Raw genomic sequence first — 22,367 nt, 5'->3', positions numbered from 1 at the left:
TGCTTTAAAATTTCTAGTTTGTAATGTGTGAATACTTCAATGTGATTGGCTCCTTACCTGCTAGCTGACATCACTGCTGCTGTACGCCAAGAAATCCCTTTTACTCGGCACCAGAAGTCACCTAGATCTTTGTTCCAGGTCAGCAGTGAGTGCCTTTTCTTTGCTGCTAACTACAAAATACAGACCATAAGATTAACTGTAAAAGGTTTAGGGCCAAGAGGAGAAGAAGCTTTTTTCTCAATGATTGTAAAACTTTAATGCTAGTAATATATTAATCTTTGAGGGAGTGACCACTTCTTGAGCCAAGTCTGGCCCTGCCTACATCCTGTGAGTATTTTTTTTTAAATGGCAACATGTAAGAAGAGATTAAATAGGTGATTGAAAAAAAGGGGGAATGGGAACATGGGATTAGCATTATTTGCCTAGAGGATAAACACCAGCACAGGTTTGGGTCATGCAGTCTGATTCTATCTAATTCTGTGCGTAGTGTATGATATGTTTTGAACTTTGAGAACAGTCAGATGCACCCAACCATCCCTTTTGATTCTATGAATTTCTATGGTCTTATCAGATTTACATATTAAGAGTATAATATAAAGTACTGAGGAATTACAAATATTTTTATTCCATAAAGTTGTCAACAAGTTCTAGCATTTCTGTTGAGTCACATGTTATTTTCCATAACATTGGTGTCAGTAATTCATTTTGTGCACAGAAGAATGTAGTGTTAAGCTAATAATTTTATATCTCTGAAGGATTACAATAATTAAACTACTTTTCCGTGGAGGTAAATGATACTTTTACCCCTGTGTAATGTACATTTTCAAATTGTCATTCGACTGGCGTCAATTGGCAACAGTCTATAATTAATTTAAAACAGGGACTGTGCCAAGACCCAGAAACAGATTTTCTCGCCAGTGACATTGAGTTCAGGTGTTCTCTTCCTGCTGTAATTGACTTTCATTGTTTAATTATGTCAGTGAAGTAGATGTGTTGCAGGCTTTTCAAGCTCATCAAAGTTTACCAAGAACTGTCACCAATGAGACTGGCTTGGTTTTCTGCAGCAGTGTGAAGACACATGTCTCCTATAGCATAATCATCTACAAAGAGTGGCTGCGATGTAACAGATTTTTACTGTGAACTTAGATTTTAGTTTTATTCACTGTTCTAAGAAGGAAGTTGCATTTCTGTAGCACCTTACCATATCTCTAAGGATATCCCAAAGCATCACAAAGTTGATTGATTACTTGTTGAAGTACAATTATTGCTATTATGAAGGCAAATGTGCTAATCTATTTGCATACAGCAAACACCAAACACAGCAACTAAGCTGAATGGTTAGTAAGTCTAGTTTGGTGGTGTCCTTTGAGGAATAAATGTTATCCAGCATACCCAGAGAACTCCCTGCTGTTATTTGAATAACGCAGTGAAATGCTTAACACCCACCTGAGCTACCAAAACATGTCAGCTACATATCAGCATACATAACTGAAGAAGGAATGCAGTTTTAGCTTGAGTGCCAATAATCAGTGTTTAATCATAATTCATTTAATGACTAAATATATTAGGAGTGGCTTCAGTTAGTTTTTTGTGGCTTTTGCATATTTGGGTGGAATATGGTTTAGTGTCCTGTTCTTAAATATGTAACTTAGAAAAATGTTGCTTGATTGTTTTTATACTCTTATTATCTGGCTAAAAAAATACTTTTCTATTTTAATTTTTCATTATACTCACACACACACACATAACTGAAGGCTGCCAACACCTCTGGGAATCACATTCTGTCAGAAATCAAAACAGAACATGCTAGAAACACAGAGCAGATCATTCAGGCAAGTTAGCATCTTGTCTAACTCCTACATGGTGGTCAAGTGACTTCAGGCCTTTTGTCAGTTGACAAAACATGAACAGTTTTTTCTGGCATTGGTTTCTGTTTTGGTTTCTTATGTAATGCTTATTTTAAGGCTATTTAATTAATGAATCTGTCAGTACATGTTACATTTAGTGTTGTTTCTGTTACTCTGCAGTATAAACAAGGTCATGTTGCTATTTTAAAACACAAACGGGGCTAAATTGGATAGACCCCCGTAAATCGGTGTGTCGTCATGACACAAGATTAATCAACACCTATTCAACATAATGAAGGCAGCATGCCAACTCTGTGCTACATGCTCATTTGAGTGATTGCTGCGTACAGCCAGTGCTATCATTGCTGTTATTTGGCTGCATGCATCGACAGGGGGCCCGAGTCATAACTTGCTAGCACCAATTAAAGCTAGCCGCTTTGCTTAAAGCTAGTCTGCACTTTTTAAGGTGGAGGTGCATTGTGGCTGGAGCAGTTGCTGGCAGCCATATAGGAAGTGAATCTGAACTGGGAAACAGTGAAGAATGGCACTACATAGGACAGAGGGATCGCCAAGGTTTTGGATACAGCACTGGAGGTTCTGGTGGAGAAAGTGGAAAATAGGAACGATGTCCTGTATCTGCAGGGAGCTAAGAGGCCCTTCAGACTCATACTGAAAAGGCAGCGGAAGAGATAGCAATGGAGATCAGTGCCAGGAATCAAGCCCCGAAGAGCTGGATACAGGACTGCAAGAGACTCCCTGACCTCAGACGAGTGGTCAAGGTCAGTGAATGCATCTTCAAATGCCATATCCCACCAACTGCATCACTAGCCTTGATTCTGTTCAATGTACCAGTTCCTGCTATCACTCATCTACCAGCAATCTCTATAATCAGGTTCATATCTAACGTCACCTCAACCTCACAAACTTAGCACTGCTGCAAGCCTCACACCCACATCTGACAGTTTACACACCACCAGCTATTCAGCCATAGCAGTCACATCAGCTAAAAAGATTGCAAACACTCACTGACACACTTCCTTCTTTCTTGCAGGACAAGGTAGCACACTATTGGAGGCAGCAGGAGGAAGCCTGAGGGGGTCAGACGCACCAGTATGCCCTAACCTGCATGAAGGAGACCGTGCTGGCCATTATTAGAATGTCATTGCTGAAGTCGTGGCCAGTTGTGGGGCAGAAACCATCGCAGACTGCTGTATACTCATACCTATGCCTGCTGCATACTCATACCTATGCCTGCTGCTCATGTACCACTTTCCTTTCATCCTAAAATGTCTTCTGATTTACAAGCTGCAGATAGTGTAAACATGCAGCTATTACTTCCCTCTCTCCCCTTACCACAACTTTACCCTTGTGCCTTTTCCCTTTCAGATACCCGAGAAGTACAACCTGGCAATGAAGGACCACCAAGAAGAGAGATGATTTTTTAAATATTCTTTCATGGGATGTGAACATTGTGGTCATGGCCAGCATTTGTTGCCCATCCCTAATTGTCCTTGAGAAGGTGGTAATGTGCTGTCTTCTTGAACCCCTGTAGTCCATCTGGCGTTTGTACACCTACAGTTCTGTTAGGAAGGGAGTTCCTAAAGGTTAGTGTACAGGGACAGCAGGTAATTAGGAAAGCTAATAGAATGTTATCGTTTATTGTGAGGGAACTGATCACAGAAGTAGGGAGGTTATGCTTCCGTTGTACAGGGTATTGGTGAGACCACGTCTGGAGTATTGTATACAGTACTGACCTTATATAAAGAAAGATGTTAATGTGTTAGAAGCAGTTCGGAGAAGGTTTACTGGACTAATACCAGGAATGGACATTCAGATCAGCCATGATCTTATTCAATGGCAGAGCAGGCTCGAGTGGCCTACTCCTGCTCCTAATTCATATGTTCTAGATATTTTTTGACCCAGCTACTGTGAAGGAATGGCAATATAGTTCCATGTCAGGGTGATGTGTGGCTTGGAGGGGAACTTGCAGGTGGTGGTGTTGTTCCCATGCATCTGCTGTCCTTGTCCTTTTAATTGATAGATGCTGCAGGTTTACAAGTGCTGTCAGAGGAGGCTTGGCAAGTTGTTGCAGTGCATCTTGTAGGTGGTACACACTGCTGTCACTGTGCACTGGTGCTAGAGGAAATGAATGTTTAAGATAGTGGAAAGGGTATCAATCAAGAAAGCTGCTTTGTCCTGGATGGTGTTGAGCTTCTTGAGTATTGTTGGAGTTGCACTTATCCAAGCAAGTGGTATTCCATCATAGTCCTGATGTTCACTCCTACCAATACTATCATGGACAGATCCATATGCGATAGGTAAGTTGGTGAAGGAGAAGTCAATTGGGCTTTTCCCTCCTGTTGGTTTCCTCACCACCAGCAACAGTACCACCATGTCACTGCCCTGTGACACACCATCGCTTGACTTTACACTAGCAACCACCAGCTCAGGTACTGCTACTGCGTGTATCTTAGAGGATAAATGAAAGGCAGGATCTGCAAATGGTGAAACACCAGACATGAGTACCTGCAGACTGGGCAAGGAAAGCACAGCTCTCGAGGACGAGGTCACGCATGGGTTCTGCTGCAGAGAATTCAGATGAGTCTTTCAGAGCAGGCAGCCTTCAGAAGAATGCTGATGTGTATGCAGAACTAAATGCGTGGTGTATTAAGAAATTGCCAGAAGTCAGTCAATGTCAAGGAGCATGGACAAGGCCTGCTGCAACTTAGCACAAGGCTTGGAGACCACCCTTTCCAGCATAGAATTGGTGGCCAATTGCTTTTGCATACATGGTACGGAATCTGATGACCAATGTCATAGCTTCCATTGCAGCAAAAACATCAGACCCCCACGATACTTGAATGCTTCAGTGGAAGTTCAGACTGCTGTCATGCAAGTTCAGCTTGCTGCCATCGTGGCTTTGGATTACAATGTGCAAAGAAACTTGCAGAGTTTCACAGCAGCAATCCATGAATCCGTCCTCCAACATCTTACTAGGATTGCTGATGTGCTATGCTGGGGAGTGGCAGTGGTCCCATAGAACATGAATTTGCTGTACTGTTTCAGGAAGACAGCATTCACCCTCCCACGCCTGCCATTCCATCAGGACCCTTGCTGCCAGCCAGCCAGCCCAGACTGCTGTGGCCCAATGCAAAATGATGCAGTGCAGACCTTTTAGGCTCATAGCTGCTCAAGGGCATCCTCCAAGCCAACTGCATCCTCCTCCCTTGGAAGTCAGCAGCCTTATGACAGCCATGCTGCAACCTCCTCCCAGGAAAGCATTGTGTAGGAGCACTAGGACAGGGAAAGGCACCTGGAAGACAGGCAAGGGAAATGTACAAAGGTGATCAGTTAACTTTTGTTTGCAGTATGGAGTGATTACATTTACACATCTGGTTGAAATGTTTACTTTGTGATGGATTTTATTTTTGTCTTGTGGCCAAGTGGATGCTTTGATATTCAATAAGGCGTGGGACTGTTGAATGGGGAATTGACATATTTTTAATCGCACTTGATGAATTCTTCATAGACAGCACGAGCAGAAACCGGCTGTCTTGGTTGCTTCTTCTCTTCCTCGTCATTCTCCTTTTCCCTGTCTTCCGTCTCCATTGCCATCAGCTTTGGGGCGCACGGCTGAGGCTCAAGACCTGTTCCCTCTGACACCTGTGCTACTGAGTACTAAAGAGCTGCTGCAGAGAGAGGGTCCAGGCAGTGGGAGCATTGTTTCAACAGGCCAATACTCTGCTCCATCACATATAATTTGGCAGCTTGGCTTTTATTGTATGCGTGCTGCAGATGGGTCTGTGGGTTACACACCAAAGTCATCGGCAATGAGGTCAGCAGATAGCCCCTGTCGCCAGTGGCCACATTCTGATTTGTTGTGGTGGCTCAAATGCAAATGATGCAGTAGATTTCCACAGAATAAAAGCATCATGACTGCTGCCAAGATACGGGATATTGACTTGCATGATCCATTGTCTATGGTCACACACCCGCTGGCGTTGAGTGAGTGGAATTCTTTCATTTCCAGTAAAGGGCAGAGTTGATAGGCAGCACCCGCACAGCGATGTACATGCAGTCAATGGGCACCATGAGAAGCTTGCAATCCTAGCAAAGCAGTGTGTTCATTCTGCCTGCTTACCTTTAGAGAGAGAGAGAATGAAGTGCAATTAGCTCTCATTGAATAGAGCGCCACACTGACCTTACACAAAATGGTGTGCGTGAAGTCAAAGACATTTGCACTTACTAGGATTGCTGATGTGCTATGCTGGGGAGTGGCAGTGGTCCCATAGAACATGAATTTGCTGTACTGTTTCAGGAAGACAGCATTCACCCTCCCACGCCTGCCATTCCATCAGGACCCTTGCTGCCAGCCAGCCAGCCCAGACTGCTGTGGCCCAATGCAAAATGATGCAGTGCAGACCTTTTAGGCTCATAGCTGCTCAAGGGCATCCTCCAAGCCAACTGCATCCTCCTCCCTTGGAAGTCAGCAGCCTTATGACAGCCATGCTGCAACCTCCTCCCAGGAAAGCATTGTGTAGGAGCACTAGGACAGGGAAAGGCACCTGGAAGACAGGCAAGGGAAATGTACAAAGGTGATCAGTTAACTTTTGTTTGCAGTATGGAGTATCAATCCTGCACCAGGGAACTCTTCAATCCTATCAAGGTGTGTGCTCACTCGACCTGCTGATCTCTGGCAAAAGAGAATGAAATGTAGTTAGTTCCCTTTGAATAGAGAGTTTCAGTGACCTCCCTTAACTAAAAATCAATGCCAAGTTGTGAGATGTTGCAAATGTCTCCAGCTCCAGTCTAGAAAGAGCCAGATGCGTAAAAGTTCATCACAGTCACCTTCACAGGCATTGCAAAGCAAGTGCAATTATGATTGCAGCAGGTGTCAGATTTCAGTGAGGACAACCTTACTGAAGTGTAGGCATCAGACACACTGTCCCTCACATACATTCATAGAATTGCTCCCTCTGGGTCGATATGGCATCCTGCTAAGAGCCCTTCTCCCCTCTCCCTTCTCCATGTTCCAGCAGCTTGTCCTGCTTATTTTTCAAGTCATGCTGCATTCCAGGGAAATAGCTACTAGTGCATCTGCGTGTGAGAGCAACCAGTTTGTATAAAAACCTTGAAGTTAGAAAAAATTCCTTCAGTACCTACCACACCACTCCTGTAGACTTAGGCAACTCTAAAGAACTATAGAAAGCTCCAAACTTGTAGAATCATTAACAGCCAAAATAAATATCAAACAGCAACTAGCCTGTAAATAGCTGACGATCCCTTTCAATAGCGCTGGTGAGATGCCTTCCTGTTGTGTTTGGCTCAGGTTAAGAGCAGATGTTAGCTGGAGCGTTGAGTTCCTAAGTGGCATCACTCGTGTCAAATCAGTGTTGCACGCTGATTGCCGGCATGAACTGCCAGCTATGCATAATTCTGGTGGCTGTACACTGCATGCACACTAGTGCTCTCGCCAATATGGCACCTGACACATTTCACCCTGCAAGTGTGCACTTGTGCCATTCATGCCATTTTGGAGCTCTTATTGCACCCATAGTTCCCCAAAAAAACAGTCGCTAACAAACCCAAATTTGTGCCCAAAATATTGTAACAGCATCATATCAAACTGTGGCAGACTGTAATGTCCTTTTAAATGTAGCAAGTTGAGATTCAGTGCAGAATAGTTAACTCATCGAATTGAGTGGTATATCCTTTACATTTCCCACAAAATATTTGTCAGGCAACATGCATAGATCTCCTTTGTTATGTTGCTGAATATTATGAACTGGAATCAGAGAATTGTGACAAATGGCACAGCATTTCCAAGTTGAAAGAATTATCTTCATCTATTTTTTAAAATAGAAATGTTGAAAGAGAAGATTATAGAATCATACAATATAAAAGCAGCAGGCCATTCAGCCTGCCATGCCCATGCTTGCTCTTTGAAAGAAATGTCCAATTAGTCTCTCTGCCCTGCGCTTTCCCCATAACCCCGCAGAATTTTCCTTTTAAAGTGCTTATCCAATTCTCTATTGAAAGTTACTATTAACTCTTCCACATTGCTTTCAGGCACTGTATTCCAGATGAATGATGAAATTCTTTTTGAAAAAAATCCAATTACAAATGTAATTTCAATGCACTCATGGTACAACTGTCTTTAATGGACCCCTTGTGCTACAGGACAATAATTTCTCTCTCTATATTTATTGATTTTTTTCACAAAGCAGCCATAGTGTTGTTCCAAAGATCATCTCACTGCCTCTACGGAACTTCTGCACATTACAGAGGCCAGTGGGACTGGCTGGTTTGAGAATGTGCTGTAATAATTAATTTTGCGTTTGCAGGTTAAGTCTAGAGGGAATTTAAGCAAGTCTTTATTATGTTTAAGGTTCAAGGCTACGTGCATATTGAGTGGCACTTGGATTATTCTGCAGCATTGGCTAATTTTCTGAGCAGCGTTCTGAGCAAATATTATACTGCTGGAGTTATGACATAATATAATAGGAATGAATGCTAAATTTTGCCTGATGTTTGATTTGCTCGTGTGCATAATATATTCAAATTTTAATAATTTATAGTGCAAAGTAGTATTATTTTACAAATAGATTTAGGTTTCGTCACCTTCTTACTTTAAATTCCTTGCCTATTTTGCTTCAGTCCGGAATTTCACATGTCCTGCAGCACTTTCATTGGTAATGTGGAATAAATTGCATTGCAAGCTGATGTTTATTCTAATGCTTGCTGAGAACACCCAACAGGCTACACATTTATCAGGCTAGTTGGGAATTAAGTGATGTTTGAGTGTCTGACAATGTTAACCGTAAGGATCTGAGGCCAGTGTTTTCCCTGTTGTATTTTTTTGATCGTTAGAATATTTCATTTTTTCAAACTGCCTGATCTTATCTGGAGCATCAATAGAGACAGTACAGTTTGCTTCAGTACGCATGCTAGAGATGGTAAAAGACTAGGCCAGGGTTCCAATACCTTATTGGTATCCTGTAACACCTGCTGGAGATGGTGGTGTTGTTGTAATGTCACTGGACTAGTGACATTATCCAGAGGCCCAGGCCAATGCTCTGGGGACATAGGTTTAACCCCCATCATGGCAGCTGGTGGAATTTAAATTAAGTCAATAAATCTGGAAGGTACTATCATCAATTGTAAAAATCCATCAGCTTCACTAATGTCCTTTAGGGATTTCCTTCCTTTAGGGAAGAAAATCTGCTGTCCTAACCTGGTCTTGCTTACAGGTGACTTCAGACCCACAAATGCCTTCTGAAATGGCCTCGCAAGCCACTCAGTTCAAGGGCAGTTAGGGATGGGTAACAAATGGTGGCCTTGCCAGCGACATCCACATCCCATAAAAGAATAAATTATACATATTCAAATTCAATTCTGATAGCCCCTGCTGTTAATCTTGTTGGTTCCCAGTCTTTGCTGCCTAAAATTCTCATGCTTGTGTTTAAATTTCTCCATGGTCTTGATGCTTCCTTTCTCCATAACATCCTCCAGCCCAATGTCAACTGCTTTCCCCCTGCCCCACCAATCCCCAACCCCACCCCTGCCAGAACTCTCCGTTCTTCTAACTCTGGCGCTTGTGCATATTCCTTTACCTTCACCCATCATGGGCAGCCGTGCCTTCAGTCACCAAGGCCCCCCACTCAAATTTCTCCCTAACCTTCACTGCTTTTCCACCCGTCCTTAAAACTCACCTCTTTGACTAGGCTTTTGGCCACTCTTCCTAAATTAGAGTTGCCAACTTTGTTGGATGTATTCCTGGGGGTAGCGTTGCATGACCCACCCACTTCAACCACCTTGCAACGTGAAATGGCTTTATTTCCATCTTCAGTATTTTTGTCACTAACAATTGAAGGTGTTCAAAGATAATGAAAAAATTCATTTTTTAATGCTCCAAGATTAACCACTGCAGGTTCTAACTGCATAATGAATGACCTATTAACACCCTTCAAGGACTAATTGAGTAGTCTCATGTAATGAATTGTCCACAAACGGAGGGATACATTTGTGACTCTTGTGATTTATAGCTACCTGGGCTCCATCTCGTTTATGGGCGTGGTTTTGGTCAGATTTTTTTATCTTTACTAAAGAATTACCACCCCAATTGAAATTCTTTGCAGTATAATTTAGGTTGGAAAATTATATTAAAATTATTAACAATTCAAGTTGTTAACTTTAATTTATTTTCTTTTTTCAGAATGCAATAGTTTCTTTCAAGGAATTATGTGGCCTCTCCCCGGTTTCTAATCTAATACAGTGCTTTATGGCATTGTCAACACTTCTGAACAGTGATAATATACCTATTGTGGTATTGAATCTAAAAGATGATTACCCTTCAATGGAACCCCAAGGAGTAATCCCAGAAGTTCTGAAGAAAGTCGTTACTGCTTATGATATGGTAAGTATCTATACAGACCTAAACCTATTTCTCCATCAAAACAGAGAAATGTTATATTGTCTTAGTTATTCTGATACAAGAAAACCACATACTTTCAGGGTTTTGACTTTAAATGATATAGTCATATGATTTATTGCTATTTGTGCAGAACTGTTCAATTAACACATGCAGCATTTGATGACTACTTTCACATTTACTGCTGAACATTTGTATTCACTGCAGGTGTCCAAAATAACTAAATTATTGTTCTGTAGTTAACAGATGACAATTGCATACTTCAGATGCCTTTGCAAGGGCATAGAGCTGACAGATTTATTTTCCGCTGAATAAGGTAGAAAAGGCGAAGAATATTAGGGAAAAGCAACCTGGAACCTGGAAATTGGAAACTCTCTTGGCAATTCAAACAGCACAATGTCACAGATTCTATGATGTCCACTTACCTGCAGCTGAGTGTGGCATTCAATACTGTTTCAATGGCCTTGAGAGACGATACATACTAGGTCTTACATGCAGTTTGAACGGTAGGAAGGGACAACACTGATTGGGTTAAAATCAGATTGCCATAATTGTGTCATAGGACTCCTACTTGCAAATATTTATAAGACTGGTGAAATCAATTTCTAATCATTTTCCTGGTCAGTGCACTAGTTTTCCATTTCGTTCCAGCATTAAATTTAACCTCACAGTGACATGAGTCTGCCTATCCTGTAGCCTGTCCTTTCCAACCATGAATCAACATGCATTAAGCAAAAAGATTGTCTTACAAAGATTACTTTGCCAAGCTACTTTAAGATACCTGCGACAGTAGTTTCAGTTTTAAGTTGCTGCTTGAATTACTGCCATGCTGCAGTATGACCATGAATTGAGTGTCCAGTAGACTGTTGCTTGGCAGGAACTGCATGCAGCATGATTGTTTTGATGAAGTAGCAGGTAATGAGTTAAAGGTAAATAGTTTTGTGGCAAACGTAAGCCAGCCATTTGACATATATGTTGCGTGGTCTTTATAACAGCTACTTCAAATCAGCTATCTTCTTTCAGATATGTATACAGGTTCTTTGAATCACACAATTACCTTTGCACTGTCTAAGTTTTGTTGGACTTGCTAAGCCATCTGCTTTTGTTTCATATAGAGTAGCCTTTCTTGCCTGCACTTCTTGAATTAGCAGGTCCATTGATGCATTGTTCAAGTGAGTAGTTCAAAGCCGACAGACTCAATTTCCTTGTGGTTTAAATGTCTGGTGAAGCTATTTAAATACTGCAGAGCTGCTGAATAAGATGACCACAACATTGGCCAGCCCACTGGCAGAGTGGAGGCTTGCACAACTTACACATGGCTTCAGAAACAGGAGTAATAGGGTTAATGGCAAGAGAACATAAAACCTTCTTGGAAACCTTCTTGGAAACCTTAAGAAATGCAAAGTTAGTACAATTACAGCAATTTTCAGGATTAAAGTAATTGGTGTTAGCACTTGCCTATTGGGATTTATTGTAATTGCAAATTACATAATTAATAGTAAAAGTAGCTTGGTAAGGTAATTAAGAATTAACACTTTTATAATCATGATGTGCAATGAGTCATTTTCTGTCAGTGTAGAGAGTAGCAGATGGACTTCACGCCGTGAAGCAAATCTACAACAGTACTCTCATAGTTTTGTATGGTAATCAGTAGATTAAGAGGGAAACTGTACACAGACATTAACAAAGATGCTTCTCGCCATTAGAATGACTAAAAAATATTGAAACCATTGATGAATTCAGTCATTGGAGAATAAAAGAGTGAGAGAATTTAAATGATAGAATTGACTGCCAAGTGGTTTTGATGCAACAGCCACAAATTAGGTCAGTCTTAGTTATTGAAGGCTCAAAAACATCTCCATGACAAATAAAAGAACAAGGGACACTGAATTCGGAATCAAGTGCAGAAGATCCGAGGAAAATAATCTTAAAATTAGAAAGCAAGAAAGAAAGGCCTCTTGTCCTCGGCAATTTGAATATCCAAGTCAACTAGTATTACTCTGCCTACTCTGATTTCACTGCTTTTCTATCTTCCCTTCATCTTTCCCTTTATCTAAAATTTTTTACCCATATTCAAATCACCTCATTGACTGCACTATATTCCCTGAACCCTCTATTCTTGATAACTGAAAGGACTATCTCCAACCAACTCCATGTATCCATCACCACTCATAAATCTCTTGCCCCCACCGCCCTTACAACTTTTGTTTCTTCCATTAGAACTTTCTTTCCCCCCCCAAGTCACTTATTACTATACTTTCAAGCTCCAAACTGTCGAGCCTTTGTCTCTCATTTACTGCAGTACCTCTATGGCAATCAATTTTCTCAACCACTCTCTCACCTCCCTTTTTGATTCTGTTTTCCCCCCACATAATTGTTATTCTCTCCCACCCTAATCGCTACCCCCCCCAGAATGCTCCACATCTTCCCTCAACTGGCTTTACCATTCGTCATCAGATCTGGCCAGACCAAATCAAGCTCAATTCTAGGATTGTTCTAAAGGACAAAGATAATCCCAGCTTCTATTCCCTCTTCCCTGCTCTCTCTACCCTCACCCCTAGCAACATATGCAAGGAACGTGCAAACTTCTTGTCACCAAGTTAGAGAGACCATCAGCAACTTGTATTTATATAGCACTTTTACCACAGTAAAGCATTTCAACATGTTTCACAGGAGCATTATCAAAAAAAGCTTGACACCGAGCCACATATGAAGTTATTGGCCCAGATTTTGCAATCATTGCCAAAGGAACAGCAAAGATTTATTGGGCTGTACATGTTCTCCATGGCTCAATTGGTAGCACTGTTGACTATGAGTAAGAAGGTTCCAGGTTTAGGTCCCACTCCAGAAATCAGCACAAAATCAAGGCTGACAGTCCATTGGAACACTGCACTGTTGGAGGTGCTGCCTTTTGGATTAGACATTAAACTGAGGTCCCATCAGCCCCCTCAGGTCGATGTAAAAGTGCCCATGGCACTATTTCGAACAAGAGCAGAAAAGTTATCCCCGGTGTCTTCATCAGCACTTTACCCTTAATGAACACAAAAGCAAAATACTGCAGATGCTGGAAATCTGAAATAAAAACAGAAAAGGCTGGAAATACTCAGCAGGCCTGGCAGCATCGATGGAGAGAGAAACATAGTAAACATTTTCAGGTCAATAACTTTACATCAGAGCTCTGACCGGAAACGTTAACTCTGTTTCTTTCTCCACACAGATGCTGAAGACCTGCTGAGCATTTTCTGTTTTTGTTTTGCAAAAACCGATTGTCCAGTCATTGTCACATTGTTATTTGTGTTCAATTTGGTTGCTATGTTTCACCCATTACAACAATGAGTAGACATTAAAAAGCAGTTCATTGGCTGTAAAGTGCCCTGGGACATCCGATGGTCATGAAAGGTGCTATATACATGTAAGTTTTTTATTTTGTTGAGTGTAGACTTCCACTATTCTGAAGAAACTTTGAATATGGTGAGCTGGGATTTTGAAAGTGCATTTGTAAGTGAACAGGGCAAGAGTTTTTTTTCCAGGGAAGGACACAGAAGTAGGGTTGGGAGGGGAAAGTAGGATCTGGATAGCAGATATAAGGAAATGATTAGAGATGGATTTATCAGTGATTGACACATTGTGAGTAGCGAAGCCACTTGAGATGGCAAGATCAAGCGGGTTACCGTGAATATGAGTTGAGACATTTGATATGGTGGGAAAGATTGAGGGAGGATAGAAGGCCAGTGAATTCAGAGAGCCAAGATGAATTGAGACGGAGGTTGAAATCACCAGGAATGAGAAATTTCTCAGTAGAGAAGCTGAGGAAGAAAAGCAGTGAAGGTATCTTGGTGAGGAAATTTTATTATACTTGAATGGGTAGAAAAGAGCATGGATTTTAAATGAGAGATAAGGGGGGTGGAGCAAGATGAGAAGCTCAAAGGAGAAGAAGGTGCCAGAGGAGTAAGAGGACAGACAAAGTTGTGATTTGGTGATAAGGGAAACACAATCATCATGACGATCTGAGTGGGGCAAATGGTGTAAGGTATAGCCAAGCAGGGAGGCTTCATTTACAGGTAAGGTGTCATCACCCCTCAGCCAAGTTTCCATCAAGGCCATTCCACAATAAGCTCACTGATGGCAAGGGCTCTGTTCACAAGTGAACAGGCATTCTGGAGGGAAATGTGGAGAGAGGCATTGTGAGCTATCTACTGGCAGAATGTACAGGGTCAGCACTGGGAGTGGTGACTTGGACGAAAAGGAGGTTGGCTGGATTAGCATGCCGCAGGGGCTGAACAGGAAGGTTGGTGAGAGAATAGGATGGGGCATTTTGGGTTACTGTTCATAAAGAGGCAACGACAAGTGTGTCAGTGGGCCCTGCATAGGATTCCAAGAGAGGCACAAAGCGAAGGAATAGGCCTTAATAAGAGGGGTGAAACCTGTGTTGATGCTTAGAGAGAAGGAAAGTTGTGGAGTACTTAAACATAGGGTATGCCCCTCATCTCTAATCCCTTAAATCCAAGAGATGCAAACTCCCTTAAGAACCCCTCCCCATCAAACACTGCTGAATACTCATATCATCCTAGTTTCTTTCTGTTGTATCTTCTCCATGCTCAACATGTCTATGCAACCTACCTCATGTTTAATATAGAACATTTCTATTCACTGCAGGTGTCTAAAATAACTAAATTATTGTCCTGTAATTAACTAATGATAATTACATGCTCCTGTTACCTTTGCAAAGGCGTAGAGCTGTCAATTTCTTTTCTACAGAAACATAAGAGGCGATTTTAACCCTACCCTCCCGGCAGAAACCAAGTGGGCGGCAGTTAAAATGGCCCCTAGTTACTTATATGCCCTTGAGCCATCTGTAATTTAGATACAGGCTGATTAGGTGATTTTTTTTTTGTTGTTGTCTAAGTTAGTTATTTTGCAATGTTAACAGTTCAGATTGCGAAAAGTTGCATGTTTCTTTACTTTTATTCATTCAGGCATGTGCTGCAAATGATTTTAAATTATGTGCAGTGTGCACCTGAATTAACATTGTGCTGTTGCAATGGATGATTCTCCCCACCAAGAGCACAAGATCTGTCCTATATTCCATTTGATAACCTTTGCCTCCGCTGCCTATTTGATACCAGGAATTCTTCAACAGACATTTGGTAGCACTGACATTCCCTGATAGCAGGCAAAGTATGAAATGCAGGTTATTTGCTTATCCCTTTTTTTTTGGTTTTGTTTAAGTTTCCAAATACACTTTCCTGGCACTGAACCTTGCCTAACTGTAGCACATACCAGGAAACTATGAACAGAGAGGAGGCTTATCAATAATACTACAGGCTAACCTATTAGAAACATTAGAAATGAGATGCTAGAATGGGGGTGGGGTGTGGTGGTTGTTGTGCCAACTATGATGTGGTGAGTTTGTCATTCGTTGTCACCATAACCTTCGTGGGCTGTTGGCATCATCTTGCATATTCTCTTGCTTTCTTCAAGCCACCCTCAGTCTACATCTCAATTTCATCCACCCATCCTATTTTACTTGTCATCTTCTGTTTTTAACCTTCAATTTCTCCTTCAATTGTTGCCAGGACAAGACTGTCGAGTCTTTGTTTCCAATGATGTGGTGAAGCTATCAAAAATGTGGTTTAATCCAAAGGATCAAAATTAATGTAACATCCAGGGATCTAGACCGGACGAAAAAAGAGGTGGTTAAGAGTAGAAAGCTACAAAATGCTTATAAAAGCTACAGTGCTTATAAACAAAATGAACTACTCAATTATTACTAATGCAAAAAAGTCCAAGCTAACACTGAAGCTATTATATAATTGCTTTATGAAGAGACTTGAAAGACATTTGAGAATGGGAAAGTTATTTTTAAAGGAGACTTCAACCAACATAATGCAAATTGGGAGATTCAAGTTGTTTAGCACTAAATTGGTAGATGGAATGCGTCTCTGCTTTTTGACTCAGTGCACCGAAGGGCGATGCTCATCTTGATCTGTTATTTGTAAATGACCTAAAAAAAAAAATGAACAGGAAATGATTCTGGTAGCACCTTGCAGAACAGCAACCACAGAATAATAAAGTCTAACATGATCTAGAAACCAGAAACACCTAAGGCCAGGAGTCAACAGATCATTTTAAAAAGGGCCAAATTCAATTAAATGAAGAAATAACCAAAGTAAATAAATTGGGGAAAGTTATTCCACAATACTTCCAATAGAAGACAAAGGGAACAAAGGTATAATGTTGAATATGTAGGATAAATACATGCTCAAAACTAAAAATAAATTAATTTAAATAAATGCATCAGTCAACAAACTGGAAGTGAAGTAAAGAGGAAAAATGTTATGTACAAATCCGGAAAATCTCGGCCCATATCAAATACATTTTGGAAGTCCATGGGGTGAGCGGGGCCCACTCGTCGATGTGCAAAATGACACGGGATGACGTTGGGGGGAACCTCCGACGTCATCGCGCCCCATTTATATTTTCAGGAAGGTGGGGGCACAGCAAAATCAGCTGCGGGCCCACCGACCTGTCAATGGCCAATTGAGGCCATTGAAGGGATCATTAAAACAATTAAAGTATCTGCCCGTCCAACCTTAAGGTTGGTGGGCAGGCCAGGAGCCCCGGTGGGGAATAGAAAAAACATGAAACCTCATCCACCGGCGGGATGAGGTTTCATGTAGGGATTTAAAAAGTTTAATAAAGTTTTAGTGAAATTTATGACATTGTCACATGAGGGGGAGATGTTAAGGATATTTTTTTTCTCTATTTTTAATGTTTTCACAACTGTCAGTGATCTCCCTGAGGCAGCACTTAGCCTCAGGGAGATGTGCGCTCTTTCGTGTGAATGCGCGAAAGAGCGCACTCTCGCATTTGGGGAATCCCCCCCCCCCCGCCCGCATAGGAAGCGCATAGCACTTCCCGCCGGGCATCATGCTGGGCGGGCCTTAATTGGCCCACCCACTTAAAATGGCGGCGGGGCCCGCTTCTCCAGCGGGGTTCGGCTCCCCACCCGCCAGAGATTGGGTCGGGCCCGCCCGCCTGCAAGGCAGAAAATTCTGCCCTATGTACACCACATCAACAGCATTACTCTCATCAATCCTCTCTGTTACTGCTTCAAAAAGCTCCAGAAAGTTAGTTAAACATGATTTTCCTTTAACAAATGCGTGCTGGTTTTCCTTAATTAATCCACTATTAATTTTGTCCCGAATTATTGTTTCTAGAAGTTTCCCCACCACTGAAGTTAAACTAATTGGCCTGCAGTTGCTGGACTTATCTTTACACCAATTTTTGAAAAAAGGTGTAAAATTTGCAATGCTCCAGTCCTCTGGCACCACCCCTGAGTCTAAGGAAGACTGGAAAATTATAGTCAATGCCTCCACAATTTCCACTCTGATTTCCCTCAGTATCCTTGGATGCATCTCATCTGGCCCTGATGTCTTATCAACTTTTAAGTATAGACAGCCTATCTAATACTTCTTATCAATTGGATAATGAGTGTCAGTTGCCTCATTTAACAAGCCTAGTTGACACACTGCTACCAGCGGCTGGGAATCTGCTCTCCAACTTAATCGGGGGAGGACTTTTTGGCAGCAGGGCCTCTCCTGCGATTAAGTAGCGATGGGCTGCATTGAATCCAGCCCATTGTTTCAGAAAACTATGCTGAATACGCTCATAAAATTCACTACTTTTCTGACATGTGCTAGTCTCCCTACCCTAATTTATATGAGAGCTAACAACCCCCCCAACCCCCAGCACTACAACCACTGCCCTAGTTGTGACACGACGTGCAAGTTGTGTGACTTTGGCTGGAGTTTTCCACCCCTTTTGGCATCATGGCGGGTGTGAACGGACAATATGGCAAGACGACCAAAAATCGATTTCATGCTGTCGTGAAACTATCCGCTCCACCCGTCAATGGTGGGCCTCCTTTCCCACCGCCGCACATTGGGGACGTCATTTTAATACATCTGCATCTAATCATAAACTCCGCTCGCCTGAATCATGCCCCCCAAGCTGGATCATCTGTGCACGTTGGCGGGGAAAACACACCAGCCCACACATTGCAGACACCCGAGGAGCAGAAGAAACTGGAACCCTACAGCTATTGGATGCTGGGTGGAACACATGCATCGCATGCTGGGTGGATTCTGATGGACATGGTTCCGCCGCAGCAGCTCACAGAGGTGGAAGGTGTCCGTTGATGCCTGGGGTCTGCTTCGGGAGATCAGCATCTTGACCATGGGCTGCTACGGATGGTCATCGAGCGGGTGGAGAGGAAGGTCCAGGTTTGACCGGGAAAGGAAGGTGCACTGGGGGTTGAGGTTGGGAGGCGGAGGAACGGTGGTGTCGGGGGGGTGGGTGAGATTGGGAGTGGGGAAAAATGCTGTTGGAGGGGGTGAGGCTGGGAGGGGTTACGAGGTTGTCTGGGAGTTCTGAGGTTGGGAGTGGGGTTGCAAAGGTGTTGGGGGGGTGGGGGCGGATGAAGGTGTCATGAGGAAGGAGTAACTGTGAAGGAGGGAGTAAGGGGTAGGGGATGTCCAGGTTGAACGTGCAAAGGAGAGGTCTGTGGAGCTAATGACTGCCTCCTGGGGAGAGAACTGAGGGTGGGTGTGGTAGGAAGGAATGTGAGTATGAGAGGGGGCAGAGGGAGCTGGGAGGGTGAGGGTGCATCAGTAGCAGTAGAAAGGGTGGTTTGTGGGGACCCAGAGGCAGAAATGGACCCTGGGGGTGGGAAGGAGGAAGCCAGGGAGGTGAATGTGGACAAGGTTGGGATTCTCAGGAAGGTAAGGAACATGCACATTCACCTGGACATCCTGGACAGACAGGGGTTTCGGTTTGTAGGTGATGGTGGGGAGGTGGAAAGTGATGCCGGGGAGGGTCAACAGTGATGGGGGAAAGGACATGGGTAACTGGGGGAGGGGAAAGAAAGGAAGGGGGAGCTGAAAACATACTTTACGACCACCATGCTTCTGAAATCGAAAGTGAGAGGAGCCTCGTTGCACGAGCACCGGTGCTGCATGGGAGTGTGATCAGTGGGTGGGTGGAAATGCAGGTCAACTCAGATGGACAACTGAAAGAGAACCCCAGCAGGCAGCATTGAATATGCTTGGGACATTGAGGTGAGTGTGAATGAGGAAGGCTCTAAATGCATGGGAGCTCGGCTGAACCTGCCGAGGACACGTGTCCGTGTGGTGACCACCAGATTGTGAACTCGAGCCTGCTCTAGGTCTAGGTCCCACTGAGGTGTGTGTTTCTGTGCTGGTGCAGGGTGTGGGTAAGTGCTGTGACAGGTCTTCCAGACTGCTTATTTCCAGCTCTTCAATGGAGGAGGTGCCCTCTTGGCTGGAGGCGAGGACCTGGATAGAGCTGAGGGACTGGCTGACTGAGGATGTCAGTCGCTTGGCAGAGCTCCCTGTGAATCAAAGTAGAGATAATTAGTACATGGCAGCAGAGTCAAAAGCAGGAGAGAGAGCACTCACAGTTGTTTTAAGAGATGATGTGGTGCAGGATCCTCACGTGGATGTTTGCCACCAACCTCACCATCTCCATAGGCATGGTCCACGTCCTCACCGGGCAGCATGATGGCACACTCCTCAAAGTGAGTGAGGGGCCTAATGTGGGCCACTCCACCCCCGGTCTGGGGCCTCTTCCTGCTGATGTGAGTAGACTTCTCCTGCATGAAAACAGATGGAGAGAGTGTGAGCAAGACACATGGCACTGCATTTGTTTGGTGAGGGGAGCCATGAGCGAGGATGAGGCTGTAAGCTCCAGAAGATGGAGGTCATGCCTGACAAATCTGTTAGAATTCTTTGAGGAGGTAACGAGTAGGTTAGGCAAAAGAGAGCCAATGGATGTTATCTACTTGGACTTCCAGAAGGCCTTTGACAAGGTGCCGCACGGGAGGCTGCTCAGTAAGATAAGAGTCCATGGTGTTAGAGGCAAGGTACTAGCATGGATAGAAGACTGGTTGTCTGGCAGGAGGCAGAGAGTGGGGATAAGGGGGTCCTTCTCAGGATGACGGCCGGTGACTAGTGGAGTTCCGCAGGGGTCAGTGTTGGGACCACAACTTTTCACTTTATACATTAATGATCTAGATGAAGGAACTGAGGGCACCCTGGCTAAGTTTGCAGATGATACAAAGATAGGTGGAGGGACAGGTAGTATTGAGGAGGCGGGGAGGCTGCAGAAGGATTTGGACAGGTTCGGAGAATGGGCAAAGAAGTGGCAGATGGAATACAACGTGGGGAAGTGTGAGGTCATGCACTTTGGTAGGAAGAGTAGAGGCATAGACTATTTTCTAAATGGGGAGAGAATTCAGAAATCTGGAGTGCACACGGACTTGGGAGTCCTAGTCCAGGATTCTCTTAAGGTTAACTTGCAGGTTGAGTCGGTAGTTAGGAAGGCAAATGCAATATTGGCATTTATTTCGAGAGGACTAGAATATAAAAGCAGGGATGTGCTGCTGAGGCTTTATAAGGCTCTGGTCAGACCACATTTAGAATATTGTGAGCAATTTTGGGCCCCGTATCTCAGGAAGGATGTGCTGGCCCTGGAGAGGGTCCAGAGGAGGTTCATGAGAACGATCCCAGGAATGAAAGGCTTAACATATGAGGAGTGTTTGAGGACTCTGGGTCTATACTCGATGGAGTTTAGAAGGATGAGGGGGGATCTGATTGAAACTTAAAGAATATTGAAAGGCCTGGATAGAGTGGATGTGGGGAAGATGTTTCCATTAGTAGGAGAGACTAGGACCTGAGGGCACAGCCTCAGAGTAAAGGGAAGACCTTTTAGAACAGAGATGAGGAGAAACTTCTTTAGCCAGAGAGTGGTGAATCTATGGAAGTCATTGCCACAGAAGGCTGTGGAGGTCAGGTCATTGAGTGTATTTAGGGCCGAGATAGATAGGTTCTTGATTGGTAAGGGGATCAAAGGTTACTGGGAGAAGGCGGGAGAATGGGGTTGAGAAACTTATCAGCCATGATTGAATGGCGGAGCAGACTGGATGGGCCGAATGGCATAATTTCTGCTCCTATGTCTTAAGGTCTAAGATATGAGCCTGATGGAGATGTGAGGGTGTGTGAGAGAATTAGTGGTGTTTTCCTGTGGACTTGTGATGAGTTTGAGAGTTTGAAAGTTGAGAGTAATGAGGTGGTTGACTTACCTGGCGGAACAGATGAGACCTTTCATCCCCTTCCTGCACTGGTGGCTGTCCTCTTTTCCAGGGCATTGGCGCTGACCACCGCTGCCCCCGCCTCCCATGCTGGATTGGTGACCTTGCTTGTTGGTCTTTTCCCAGAGTGTGGGTAGAGGATTTTACAGTGGACTTCCAATGCGTCCAGTAGGCGCTCAAGGCAGGCGTCGCTAAACCCCTTTGACAGCCATCAGTTCCCAGCACCTTCCTAACCCTTGAAGAGTGCAAGCTCGGTGCAGGGGCGGCCTCTAACTATGGCAGCTGGGTTACTGAAGGCCTGAGGTGACGGCGAGGCGGGTGAATCAGAGGCTGCCCCGGCAGTGACCCGGCGTGTTTCCCCAGGATGCATAATGAATGAGGCAGGAATGGGACGAAAAGGTGTGAAAAGCCACCATTTTGATTGACGGGTAAAAAGTCCTTTTCCCGCCCACTACTGCACTTAATGCAAATCTGGGACAATTCTGCCCTTTGAGTTACTTTTTTATTTCAATTTTGTGAATTTTAAATTATATTACCACAGCTACAAGATGTAAGGGGAAATGTTGAAGCAAATATACAAATAAATTATGCGTTATATAATGTGAACAGCGATATAGTAACCATGACAAATATAGAATAAAGGTTATTGTGTTGAGACTGAAGCAAAATACTGTTAATGCTGGAAATCTGAAATAACAGAAAATTCTGGAAGTACTCAGCAGGTCAGGCAGCATCTGTGAAAGAGAAACAGAGCTACCATTTCAGGTCGATGACCTATCATTATTGACCTGAAATGTTAACTCTGTTTCCCTCTCCAAAGATGTTGCTTGACCTGCTGAGAAATTTTGACATTTTCTGTTTTTATTATTGTGTTGAGAAACTGGTACAAGGAGTCTCTTTTGACCTAATATTGGTAGAG

The 22,367-nt window shown here is 43.4% G+C and overlaps 1 protein-coding gene across 2 annotated transcripts in view; it reads left to right on the top strand.

Annotated features, from left to right (window-relative positions):
- Positions 1-22,367, top strand: part of plcl2 (phospholipase C like 2) — a 315,017-nt gene that overhangs the window by 212,599 nt on the left and 80,051 nt on the right. For both annotated transcript variants that reach the window (XM_078538540.1, XM_078538539.1), the window contains one exon: positions 10,063-10,263. In XM_078538540.1, the coding sequence (XP_078394666.1) occupies positions 10,063-10,263 (201 nt within the window). The remainder of the gene's footprint in view (positions 1-10,062; positions 10,264-22,367) is intronic.

This window comes from Cetorhinus maximus, chromosome 3 (assembly GCF_964194155.1).
Source record: "Cetorhinus maximus chromosome 3, sCetMax3.hap1.1, whole genome shotgun sequence".
NCBI lineage: Eukaryota > Metazoa > Chordata > Chondrichthyes > Lamniformes > Cetorhinidae > Cetorhinus > Cetorhinus maximus.
This window is presented reverse-complemented; position numbering and strand designations above follow the sequence as displayed.